This window comes from Ovis aries, chromosome 7 (assembly GCF_016772045.2).
Source record: "Ovis aries strain OAR_USU_Benz2616 breed Rambouillet chromosome 7, ARS-UI_Ramb_v3.0, whole genome shotgun sequence".
NCBI classification, from domain to species: Eukaryota; Metazoa; Chordata; class Mammalia; order Artiodactyla; family Bovidae; genus Ovis; species Ovis aries.
The window spans coordinates 14,432,460-14,445,723 of NC_056060.1; the positions used below are offsets into that span (position 1 = coordinate 14,432,460).

Sequence of the window (13,264 nt, forward strand, 5' to 3'; positions counted from 1 at the left end):
AAAATTGTCTTTCAGTAAGCAATAGATGAAACAAATAAAAATTAAAGATGTAGAAGACTTTAACACTATCATTAACAAGCTGATCACATGACCATATAACACTCTTTATCAATCATACTGAGAGGATATAGAGGTATAGAGAACTTAATAACTGATTATATACTAGGGCACAAAGCAAGTCTCACTTAAGTTTGTAACTTATAGGTCACTTTTTCTGACTATAATACAATTAGTGTAGAAATTAATAATAATAATATTAAACCTCTTATTCATTTGAGAATTAAAATACACACATCTGAATAATTTACGGGTTGTGTAGCACATTATAATGGGACAAAAATATTTGCAACTGAACAGGGAAAAATACTCTGTGTGAAAACTCATAAGTCCAAGTCATACTTACAGGATAGTTTTTTATATGTGTGTTAGAAAAGAAAAATTGGGTATTAATAGGTTTAGAATCTAAACCAATAATTTTTTAAAAGGGCAATTTATTCATTCTTCCAACAAATATTTATAAAATTTGCCCAGTACAGTGTGAGGCACTGGAGATACCATATAGACCACCAACAACAAAATACCCCTGTTTTCACAGAGCTTGCTTTCTAGTGGTTGGAGACAAATAATAAATTGTGTAGAGTGTTGATGAATTCTATGAACAATAAAGAAAGAGAGAATGAGCTGTTCTACATAGGATAGTCAGAGAAGTAACATTGGACCTGAAGGAAGTGATGGAAAAAGTCAAGTGGATATTGAAGGAAGGGTGGTCCAGGCTGAGATGTAGGTAGAAAGGGCCTGAGGCAGAAGGATGTTTTGTGGAGCAGAGTGAGTATTATGGATAAGGGAGATTTGCAGAAGCAGAAAACGGAGCTTTTTCAGTCTGTTTTAGTGGTTTTACTCTTAAAACACCCAACTACCCTGGAAACTTTCTGGCTTCCTAACGTGTAACACCCACTTACTCTGTGCCAGGCCTTGTCCTCCATGTTTTGCTCATCTCACTAAACCTCACAAGTCTGTAACCAGTTTCCCCTTTTCAGACTTAAGGCACGAGAGACGAGGTGAGGCTTGATAACAGTCCGTGTTCACATTAAGCGTCAGAGCTAGCATCAGAACCCAGGCAGTGTCTCAGAGCATACAGCTTTCCCTCCTCTCCCTCCCCTGACAGGTTGGCAGTGGTTGCAGAATGCTTCCTGGCTGGGAAAGGTTTAGTGTGATGGTCTTAGCCTGATTGAAATAGGGCGGCACCTTTGTAAGTTTTGAATTATGGGTTTCCCTGCTCTAGAATGCAGTTAAGAGAACTTAAACATTACCACGTATTTTTTTAGTTCCTAGAATACGTGTGTTCTGCCTCAGATCCAGTTTTGTCTTTGCCATTGACTGTGTATGCTTGGACAAGTTTTTTAACCTTGCTTTTAGATATTTCTACCTTTAAAGGGCGGGATTAGATAAGACAGTACTCAATATTACTGACTTGCTCAACACATTGTCTGAATTTGTACCACCAAAGTTAAAGGTTGGTACCAACTTTTTTGTTTATTCATATGGAACCTATTCCAAATGGAAAGAGAAAGTAAAGAAAGTATGAAAAGTATAGATGTTCTCTTTGCTTGTCTTCTTGTTATTTTAATACTCAAAAAATTAATACCAGGCTACTTAGCTTTTACAGTTCTAAAGTGTGTATAGATTATGTGCTCAATTTTAAGGGCTGGGACTATTCCCAGAAGTTCTGTGCTGGTCACAAAGTGGAATGCTCAAGGACTCAGTACTAAAAGTAACTTATAAAAGTGCTTCCTTCATGCACTCAATGGAACAGGTAATTACTGTGGCAACAGCAAACTAATCTGAAGTGTTAGCTGTTAATTAAAACAATGCAGAGGTGTATAGTTGTCTTTTGGCGTAACCGGAGCCTCCATTCAAACTTCATTAATCACTTTACAGTTAATGTGTTGAGGAAGGTCAAGACAATTGAGATGCAGTATCCACTGAAAGTAAACAAATTCCTTGTCTCTGGGTAGAATGCCATTTGCAAAGTTAAGGGACACACTTGACTCCTACCTTGCATTGCCTTTGTCTTCCACTTCTTCTTGAAAATTAAATGTTAATTTGGTACTGTCATTGCACTGTAAACCAAACCACACAGCATTTTTATTTCTCGAAATCGAACCCAAACTTCCACAGATGAATAAACGTGCATCATAATTAAATCATCAAGTTTCCCCTTTTAATTCACTTGGAAATAGGAGACCCTTCTTTTGGAATAGATCAGCTTTCTTGATAAGCTAATTAAGTTGCCAAACTGTCCAGTATGGTATCTAGTATGTACTAGATTATTTGCTAATCATTTCCCTATCACCCCTATTAGTCTAATATATCCAGGTGTTGCTCATTGTCCAGTGTAACAACACTGTTTTGAGTCCTTGTGTATGCATTCAATTATATATCTTTACATTCCAGTTTTTGTAATATAGAGTGTTTTAAATGTTGACATTGGAAGACACTATGATAATTTGAGAAGAAAAATGGTATATGATTGTTAAATGTTATGTATTATATTGCCTGGAATAAAGTTGCTGCTGCTGCTGCTAAGTCGCGTCAGTCGTGTCCGATTCTGTGCCACCCCATAGACGGCAGCCCACTAGGCTCCCCCATCCCTAGGATTCTCCAGGCAAGAACACTGGAGTGGGTTGCCATTTCCTTCTCCAATGCAGGAAAGTGAAAAGTGAAAGTGAAGTTGCTCAGTTGTGTCCGACTCTTCGCAACCCCATGGACTGCAGCCCACCAGGCTCCTCTGTCCATGGGATTCTCCAGGCGAGTACTGGAGTGGGGTCCCATTGCCTTCTCCGAACTAAATTCCTTCAAATCAGACTTCAAATTGGGTTAGGCCAACAATTTCTCTTTCATGCATTGAGAAAAAACACAGTGTAAGCTTTTATATATTAATTTATGGCGTGAGTTCAGACATATCATGAATTAAATCATGACATGTAGTTTCATACATTGTAAAAGTCTAATGTTAACACAGATAGTAAAGTAAATGGTAATTTGTTGTAAAACCAGTATAATACAGGGGTTCCACTTTTGAAAATGTGTATCACTTTATACAAAGTATAACATTTTTTAAAATTATTTAAGCTTTATAATTGAATAGTATTTATGTATAATAGGGAGGTTGGTGTTTAGAAAAAGTCTTTAGATACTTGTATAGATTAAAGTATTCTCTGGTAAAGTGAACAATTGATTTTTATAAGCTTACCTTTCCTTTAATGAGATATATCTGAATTTCTGTACAATTAATTGATAAAATAAAGGCTAAGTTTCCCTTCCATAATTGTCTTGACCTTTGTCTACTCGAGTAGGAGAAGCAGAATGAATTTTTTATAACAGTCCTAAATATGGATATATATGCATATTGATATATGTTTTTTCTTAGTTGTACCTGAATTTGTAACATTTTATATGTGAAAAATTACAAATACTTGTAAGTCAGTCACTTTAAAAACACTTGTCAATGACTGCACAACCCTGCTGCTGCTGCTGCCAAGTCACTTCAGTCGTGTCCAACTCTGTGCGACCCCATAGATGGCAGCTCACCAGGCTCTGCTGTCCCCGGAATTCTCCAGGCAAGAACACTGGAGTACTAAAAATTTTTAATTGTACGTTTAAAACAAGTGAGTTTTATCATATATAATTACACCTTAATAAAGCTTTCAAAAAATTTCAGAGCAACCACATGATTATTTCTGCCAAAATAACAGAAAATGGTGTTTTCATTTTTAATAATGATGGAATATATGTTTTGCTTTTGTTTTATGAAATAAGCAATTTTTGTAATAACTGTGTGGTAATAGATGTAAACTAGATTTACTGTGGTGATTATTTCAAAGTATATACGAATATTGAATCATTATGTTGTACACCTGAAACTAATATAATACTCCATGTCAGTTAAATCTCAATTAAAACAATAAAAGAAATGAGAAATGTTTACTGCTAGGTCATTACCCAGTAAAATTTGGAAAATGTAGTTTGCAAGCTTAGCATGTAAAGATGGGAAATTCCAGAGAAACTAAATTTCTTTCACCCACATCTGTCCTACCCCAGTTACGCCTTAACATTAGTTGGATTAAGAGAAGACCAATTTGATCTTGGCTGATATGTAAAATCTTTTGGGGAGCAAGATTTTAGTTCTTCCAAACTAATTTGTTTCTTTATACCTTTATGACAGAGAAGGCAATGGCACCCCACTCCAGTAACGTGCCATAAAAAGTGCTTGTTTGTGTTATGTGGTTTGTTTTGAAATTTTTATTTAAAGCATACTGTTTCTGTATAGTGGTCAGAATGTGCAGTCAGTGCAGTGCATGGGCACACATTTCATTTCACACAAAAAGTCTTGATGAGATGTAATGGTATTTTATTTCTGCAAACATAATCCCCTTAGTATTTTTCACAAATGAATCTATTCCTATTGCTTGATTTAAACTGTAATTATTTCACTGTATCTGATCATTTGAACTGGCCTCTGAAGGTTTTTTAGAGTGTGACTTTACTTGTTTTATTTCTGGGCGTGCTGGGTCTTTGCTGAGTCGGCTTCTCTCTGGTTGTGGCGAGCAGGGGCTCCCCTCCAGTTTCCGTGCGTGGGCTTCTCTCTGCAGCGGCCCCTCTTGTCGCAGAGCGTGGGCTCTAGAGTGCGCGGCCTTTGATAGCTGCAGCACCCGCGTCAGTGGTCGCGGCTCCCAGGCTCTGGAGCACAGGCTCCGTAGGTGTGACACATGGGTTTAGTTGCTTTGTGGCATGTGAGATCTTAGATCAGGGATCAAACCCATGTCTCCTGCACTGGCAGGCAGATTCTTTACCACCGAGCCACCAGGGAAGCCTCATTCTGTAGCTTTCTGAAAAATACTGAGAGATGCTAGCTTTAAGAAAAAGACAGCTGTCATCCTTGATCCTTGTAAATCCATGACTTCTTACATGAATTTATATCTTAAGCTATGTGTTTTGAGATTATTTTAATGAAATGTAGGGATGCAGTTCATCTATATATATAATTGAGATAAACGAAAGGGAAACCTCCCATTTTATGTGGCTCTGTACAGTGTACATCGCCACATACGGTGACTGTATGTTGTAAGGGATCTGGAGCCAGAAGACTTGGGTTTGATGTCTAGTTCTGCCTCTTATTAACGTTACCATTGATAATATGCTTCAGAGTTCTGGGCTCTAAAAAGTGGATAATAATATCAGAATTAACTCAGAGTTATTTTAAGGTAGTACATAATGAATCACTGTGTAAACCATGAACCTCAATAGAAATGTAAATTACCATTGTTATTAGTGTTCTCTGAAAGTATCATATTTCTCTTACTGAGGATATATTCAGATTTATATTATGTCTATAGCCATTTTGTAGGTTGTTTAGTAATCCCACGTGTTTTTTTTTTTCTTTCCATAGAGCATATCATGTCCCAAGTGGGAAAATACTAGCTGTAAAGGTAAGTGCTAGATAAGTTTTATGAAATTCATGAATGTTGTGATGCTTACTGCTTTCTCTCCCACCGCGACAGCTGTTAGCTTGAATCATAGGTATTGTCAAAGAGGAAGTGAAGTGGTTTAAGGTTTGGGTTGTGCCTGGTGGAAGCTCTGGCCCTGTTGTGACCTTCAGGATCCCCGCACTGTGTATGACTCATCATCTACGCGTCTTTCCGTGTTCCCTGCTCAGTGCACCACTGTCTTCCTCGTCTTACAGTTCAAAAGCTCAGTAGTTGTTCACTTCTTTCTTTCTTTCATCTGCCACATCCCGTAAGTCACCATGTCCTGTCAGCAGTTTCCCCTGAAATGGGCTTTCTTTCTGTTCTCATCCTCATTGCCTTTGCCTTGTATCAGGCTCACATACCTCATACTTAGACTTTTATAACTACTTCTTCACTGTACCTTTCACCTGGCCACTGGAGTCGAGAAGTTGAACTCCAGACCTGATGCATCACTATCTTGGCATCCCTCAGCCCCAGTAGTGTACAACATAAAGCCTATGATGTCTGCCTCCCTTCTTTATGGCATTCTGAGAGACCCTAACCATCACACAGGCGATGAAGTGATGTGGCAGAAAGTGAAGAACTGAAGAGCCCCTTGATGAAAGTGAAAGAGGAGAGTGAAAAAGTTGGCTTAAAGCTCAACATTCAGAAAACTTAGATCATGGCATCTGGCCCCATCACTTCATGGCAAACAGATAGGGAAATAGTGGAAACAGTGGCTGACTTTATTTTGGGGGGCTCCAAAATCACTGCAGATGGTGATTGCAGCCATGAAATGAAAAGACACTTACTCCTTGGAAGGAACGTTATGACCAACCTAGATAGCATATTAAAAAGCAGAGACATTACTTTCTCAACAAAGGTCCGTCTAGTCAAGGCTATGGTTTTCCAGTAGTCATGTATGGATGTGAGAGTTGGACTATAAAGAAAGCTGAGTGCCAAAGAATTGATGCTTTTGAACTGTGGTGTTGGAGAAGACTCTTGAGAGTCCCTTGGACTGCAAGGAGATCCAACCAGTCCATCCTAAAGGAGATCAGTCCTGGGTGTTCATCAGAAGGACTGATGTTGAAGCTGAAACTCCAATACTTTGGCCACCTGATGCAAAGAGTTGACTCATTGGAAAAGACCCTGATGCTGGGAAAGATTGAGGGCAGGAGGGGAAGTGGGTGACAGAGGATGAGATAGTTGAAGGGCATCACCAACTCAATGGACATGGGTTTGGGTGGACTCTGGGAGCTGGTGATGGACAGGGAGGCCTGACATGCTGCAGTCCACAGGGTCGCAAAGAGTCAGACACCACTGAGCAACTGAACTGAACTGAACTGATGGGACCGGATGCCATGATCTTAGTTTTCTGATTGTTGAGCTTTAAGCCAACTTTTTCACTCTCTTCTTTCACGTTCATCAAGAGGCTCTTTAGTTCTTCTTCACTTTCTGCCATAAGGGTGGTGTCATCTGCATATCTGAGGTTATTGATATTTCTCCCGGCAATCTTGATTCCAGCTTGTGCTTCATCCAGCCCAGCGTTTTCTCATGATGTACTCTGCATATAAGTTAAATAAGCAGGATGACAATATATAGCCTTGATGTACTCCTTTTCCTGTCTGGAACCAATCTGTTGTTCCATGTCCAGTTCTAACTGTTGCTTCCTGACCTGCATACAGATTTCTCAAGAGGCAGGTCAAGTGGTCTGATATTCCCATCTCTTTCAGAATTTTCCAGTGTTTAGTCTAGAGCTAACTTTCCCGAGTCAACTGAAGCAGTAGTCTTCTGAATACTCTGTCCTGATACTTTGGCAAATATAGGGTTTTCATCCTTCCTGGTGGGAACACAGTCTCTGCCTAGTGTGAGGTCTGAAGGTCTGGAGATCGTTTCTTCTGGTTCTTTCTTGGGGTTCTTTCCCTGGCCCCATGTAGTTTCCTGACATCCATGTGCTAATCATTACTCACCTAAAGACTCCAGGTGTCCTCTGCAGCTTTCTGCGGCTGTCTCCTTTTGCTCTTCTTCCAGTGAATTCTAGCTGCCTTGGCCTCCTCAGAACTCCCAGTTCTCTCAGCTTAGGGAGGTGGTTGAGCTCCCCTAGGATCCCCTCCCTACATGGGTACTAAAAACTCTTGTCTAGTCACTAACCTGGTCATAGGACTCATCTCTTTGGTTTTCCATCTCTCAGAGATCACTGTCCTATTTTAGCTGATGTCTAATTTCTGGAAGCCTGTTGATTTTTTCTGTTTTGTTGTTATTTATTTATTTATTTATTTTTAGTATCTTTCCCATTCTTATCACTGTGCTAATCCATACACTTATTTTTGCCTCTTGGCAGACATGTCTCTTGACCAGCTTTTAAATTGTTCTCTTGAAAATAGAAGCTACAGAAGTCCAATAGATAGTACTATCCAATAGTACTATACTTAGCAGGTGTCTGGGCTTCCCAGGTGGTATGGTGGTAAATAATCTGCTGGAGATGCATTGGGTAGGTAAGGTCCCCTGGGGTATGAAATGGAAACCTGTTCCAGTATTCTTGCCTGGAGAATTCCATGGACAGAGGAACCCGGCAGGCTACAGTCCATGGCATTGCAAAGAGTCAGACACAAATGAGCATCTGAGCACACACCCACACACAAGCGTCTACTCTGGTGACTGATAAAGAATCCACTTGCCAATGCAGGAGACCCAGGTTCAATCCCTGGGTCAGGAAGACCCGCCCCTCGCCCCACCCCGGGCAAGGAAATGGCAGCGCATTCTAGTGTTCTTTCCTGGAGAATCCCGTGAACAGAGGAGCCTGGTCAGCTACAGTCCATGGAGTCACAAAAGAGTCAGACAAGACTTAGGAACTAAACAACAAAAAATTCTGCTAAGCATTCTACGTACATTTTCCATGTTTAAAGCTCACCGTGACCTTTTGCATTTATTACTGTTATGGATCCTCATTTTACAGATGCAGAAGCTGAGGCACAGAATACTTAAATAGCTTAGTCCTGCACCTAATAAGTAATGGAAACAAGCTTTGAATCCAGGGAAGTCTTGCCTCAATCAAGTCCATGCTGTTAACCTCTGTTTTGTATTTCTGTTCACTCCTTTGGGATTTGGCTTCTTAAAGCATAGCACATTTCTTCCCTTCTCAAAAGTCTTCAAAGGCTCTGCATTACCTCCAAGTAAACTAAAAGCTCTATGGGATGGAGCTCAAGATCTTGCACAATACATCCTCAGCCTACTTCTAAAGCATTATCTTATGTGTCTGAATTCTGTGCTGCTTTTAAGTTGAATTCATTGCCTTATCTGAACCCAAGTACTTTCTTACTTCAATACTTTTATTCATGTATTTCTAATTAGAATGCCTTTACCCAGTGTCTCCAACCTGTCCAAATCCTCAACATCTGTCACGGGTCAGCTCCGAAGCTTGCTCCTCCTTGAGCTGACTTGAATAGATCCTGTCACATCTGGTAGATCTATCACTTACCACCTTCTCCTTCAGACCTCTCTAGGATTCTCTGAATGTGTCCCTTATGGGTGTCATCACATGGTGACTTCTGGTGTTCTAATAGTATGCATGTTACATTTTCCCCTAGTACACTGAAGTCTCTTTGAAAGTGGGGAACAGGTCTTGTTATCTTCTTGTCTTAGTCATTGATTTATGTAGACCCTTGCATACAGAGTGTAATACAGAGCACGCCATGTCATGACTTGGTGTTCAACACATAATCTGTTGAAAACAACTAACTGAATAAATAAACTTTAGTGTTTCATTTGTTCTTTAGTTCATTCATTCATGTTTTAAAGTAATATCCTAAAAGCAAGTTTGGTTCACAAGCAAAATATCCCATAGTGTTCTTTGTGTTCATTGCTCTCACCCAGAGTATTTCTTAGCATTTTTTATATCAAGGGCTGAAATGAAAGGTTAAGAGTTAGAAGCACATTTGATCTTTTCCTGAACCCCTCCTGACTTTTGCGTGACTTCAAGCATGTCACTTGAACCTCTTAGTGACCTCAGCTGTGAAACCAGGCTGTCTAGTGTCATAGAGGGATTGCAAAGAGCAGCGAATCACAGTCCTTGTCTAAACAGAATCACCTTCAGGGCTCTGATGCCTGCATAGAATGAGGGAAATTTAATTTCCCAAGTCAAATGATCATTTTCACCCATATTTTAATGTCATGTGGGATCAATTAGATGAGAGTCCTTGAAAATCTGTTACTTTTCTCTTCCTACTCAAAATATTTCTAATTTTTGTTCTTATTTTTTAGACTTTTTTGCCCAAAGGTTATTGGAGTGTCTAAGCATATTAGTGTTTACCACTTCAAACTTCAGAGGTGGAAAACATCACTTCAGATATTATAAAAAGCAAGTTGAACTTTGGAATTAATAGAAATACCCTGAATTTTTAATTTATATCACTGAATTTAGAAAAAAAAAATGCCTCAAAGAGAGTACTTTGAAAATGTCACTAGTGCTATTTTAAAGATAACTATTTGATGACTGTATCTAAATACGTGTTTCTAACTAGCTTTTAGGGGGTGACAGTGGTGGGAGAAATGTAGTTAAGCAAGACGATTGCAAACAAGTAGAGCAGAAAACAAATAAAAATACTCTTAGCCATTTTGCAAATAGAACCTTTTTATACTGTTAATGTATTCTATAAAATCTTTGAAAGAGTAGAGCTTAAAAGATTCCCTTGTACTATATATTTTCTAATTGGGAAAAACCCACTGTACAGGAAATTTAGCCTTGTACGTAGCACATGCTGATTATCATTCTTTGACTGCTTTGGGTTTCTGCTGCTTTTAAAGTAGCATTTAAATGGACCATTTGATTAATCATTTGTATACTGACTGTAATCCTCCCAAATTTCCTTTCTGAGTTGTACATACTGTAAAAGACAATTATGTCGCCACAGATTAAATAAGCGAATTAAAACAGAATAGCAGCTTAATTTGACCTGTGATTTTGCTCTCCTTCCCTTTAGTGGAGCGTGTGCCACTCCAGCAAATAAATGAAGTCATCCATGACAGCTTGTGATGAATTGCCGTATTTATACTGTATATTTTAATAGCCTCACACTAATTTAAATTGAGCACAGAGTAAATTATAATTCAGTCACTTGACTGCTTATATTTAACTTGACAACTCATCCTTATTTGTCCTGGAGGTGTAGTGGAGAACAGCGGAAATGCAGTCAGGTATTTCAGTTTCTCACTTAACCCTTTCTCCAGGAAGTGCTTCATGTTCAAATTCTCTCCAGTTTGAAAAATTGAGCTCTTCCTAAAGAGAAGAGAAAATAATCATGAAGACTCACGGAGTTCATACTTTCCTTGTTCTTCCAAAAAAATTTTAGTATTTCTCATGCTTTTTTTCCAGTTTTTCCATTTTAGCGTAGATTTTACTTTCCTTCTCAAGTTCCCAGAAATTACTTTATTCACTTTTTTACCATTATGGAATCTCCACTATTCTGGATTAAAGCAAATTTCAAGAATGATCAAGACCTTTTAGAGTGCAATGGATTGGTCCCACAAATACACTATTACTCGCTACAGTTTAGGCCAGTGTGGCAATTTTATTCATTTTGGTGTTTATGTCTTTGATTTTAAGTTCAATTATAGAAATCAAACAATTCATTTCCTTCCTGTCTAGAAGTAGCTTCTTATTTAGAGAATTAAGTACCGCATCAGTCAGTGGGCACCACTTGTTTAAGACTGGGTGCTGGGTGCTGGGTACGGAGGGAGGGAACCAGAGAAAAATGCACCAGGCTTAGTTGTTGCCCTTCACAGGCTTAGAACCACTGTACTCTCTGGGCTTCAGTTTTTAGGAGCCAAGGCATTGATGCGAAAGGCAGCGTGTGATGGGAGAAAGATAGAGGGTCTGATGGAAGGCCTTAGGGCCGGCCTGATGGAGGTGGTGGTGGCATTCAAGCTATGTTTAAAGCATAGAAAAGGTATTATGGCCCGTGGCTATGGAATGGAGCAAGAAAGCACACCTCGAGTGGAGGGAGCCCCTGGACTAGAGACTGAACTGGGGGAGAGCACAGGACATGTGGGCTGGGAGCAGTCACCTGGTTTACATGTAGAGTGGGTTTGTGGTAAGGAGTGGGGGGAGAAGGAACTGGAGTAACAGATTGGAGGTAGACTTTGGGAAAATTCCTTGAATATCATGCTAGAATCTCAACTTTATTCCAGACTATGGAAGCCTAATTAAGATTCTCTGTGAAAAGGATATGTTCTTGGCTGGTCGTTTTAGGTCATTCCGAGGTTTCGGTTAGCGGTGTGGAATCATGTTGTTTCTTGATTAGGGGCCTGGAGATGCAGATATTTGGTAGTGAGACTGCACACTGAATAAACAGCATTTTTTTTGAAACTTTAAATAAGGGATTCTCAACCTTACTGTGGGCTACAAATCAGCTGGCAAGTTTTTAAAAATGCAAAGATATGGGCCCAACCCCCAGAGATTCTGATTCCCTTATTCTGGGTAAAGCCTGTGCATCATCAGGCTTTTTTTTTAAAGTGTCCTTATTGTATATAAGTACCTTGATATAAAGGTAATTATAATGTGAGGCCAGGGTTGAGCACCACTGCTTTAAATGATGCTTTATTCCTTTTAGCAGAATTTTTCAGGCTGGAAGCTTCCCTGTACTTGACACAGAGGGTCAATATTAGCTCTGATATATAGTATAGAATTGAAACAACACTAGATGAATTAATTTTCTTGCTAAATTTTATACAGGAGCAAAAATGTAAGTGAATATTGGAACAAATGACTATTGATTGAGGGAAATGTTTAAATGTTTTCTTGGCAGTTTTGCCTTACACTTACAATCTAGTTTAGTGAGAGCTTTTATAAATAACCCTAAAGCAAACTCTTGATAGAAACTGCTGTGCCTTCTTGTACTCACTCTGCCCTCCCCCAGTGGATGTCAGTACTAGAAAATTTGTGTTTTTAGAGACTATCCTTTTCTTTCCTTGCTCTGTCATCAGTTTACAATTGAAAATTTATGTTTTTTCCTCCAGTATAATTATATATATGTGTGTGTGTGTTTATATATATATTCTGCAATTGTATACAAAATGTTGATCAGTGTTGGATGGTGTATAATTACTGTCCTTGGTAATCCTGAATAAGTTTTTATCTAGTAATGTCTGGAATCAGAAACTCTGCCACGAATCTTTAAAGCTATTGTCTAGTTATTTTGTTATCATCACTGTTCTTTTTAAGTAAAAAACAATTCCCTTTGAATTGACTTCACAGTAAATACTGAGTAAAATTTGAATGGTTGATGGTCTTCTTTCTTAAAATAAGTGTTCAAAATAAACTAGTATTGTTCTATGTATGTTTATAAATTATCGTACATTTCTGTGTTATGAATTTGACTCATTGGTTGATATTTTAAGGGAAACCATAAAGCCTTGGAACATACTGGAAAGTGTGTGGTCCTTGGAATCAGGGAGAGGCCCTGATGTTGCCGAGCCTCGTCACTCCTCAGAGTTTTGGTTTCTTCCTCTTTAGAAAGAAAGGAATTAGGTGAAATAATTTCTGAGGTCCCTTTAAGCTCAATTTTATAACAGTTGTGGCAAAGAAAGATTACCCAATTGGAAGAGTATAAAAACCTGATATATTTTTAAAACTCCTTATTTCTCTCATAACTAAAAATCTACTTTAAATGTTATTTTTACTTATCATTCTCTTCTGCTTTGCCCAGTATCTGAATTACAAGACAATTAATTTTTAATGGTTTCAGGGTCACTCCGGTCTT

The 13,264-nt window shown here is 38.7% G+C and overlaps 1 protein-coding gene across 15 annotated transcripts in view; it reads left to right on the forward strand.

Moving 5' to 3' along the window:
* The window catches only part of MAP2K5 (mitogen-activated protein kinase kinase 5), a 263,833-nt gene that overhangs the window by 79,972 nt on the left and 170,597 nt on the right, over window positions 1–13,264 (forward strand). For all 15 annotated transcript variants that reach the window (XM_042252082.2, XM_027971523.2, XM_042252077.1 and 12 more), the window contains one exon: window positions 5,450–5,489. In XM_042252082.2, the coding sequence (XP_042108016.1) occupies window positions 5,450–5,489 (40 nt within the window). The remainder of the gene's footprint in view (window positions 1–5,449; window positions 5,490–13,264) is intronic.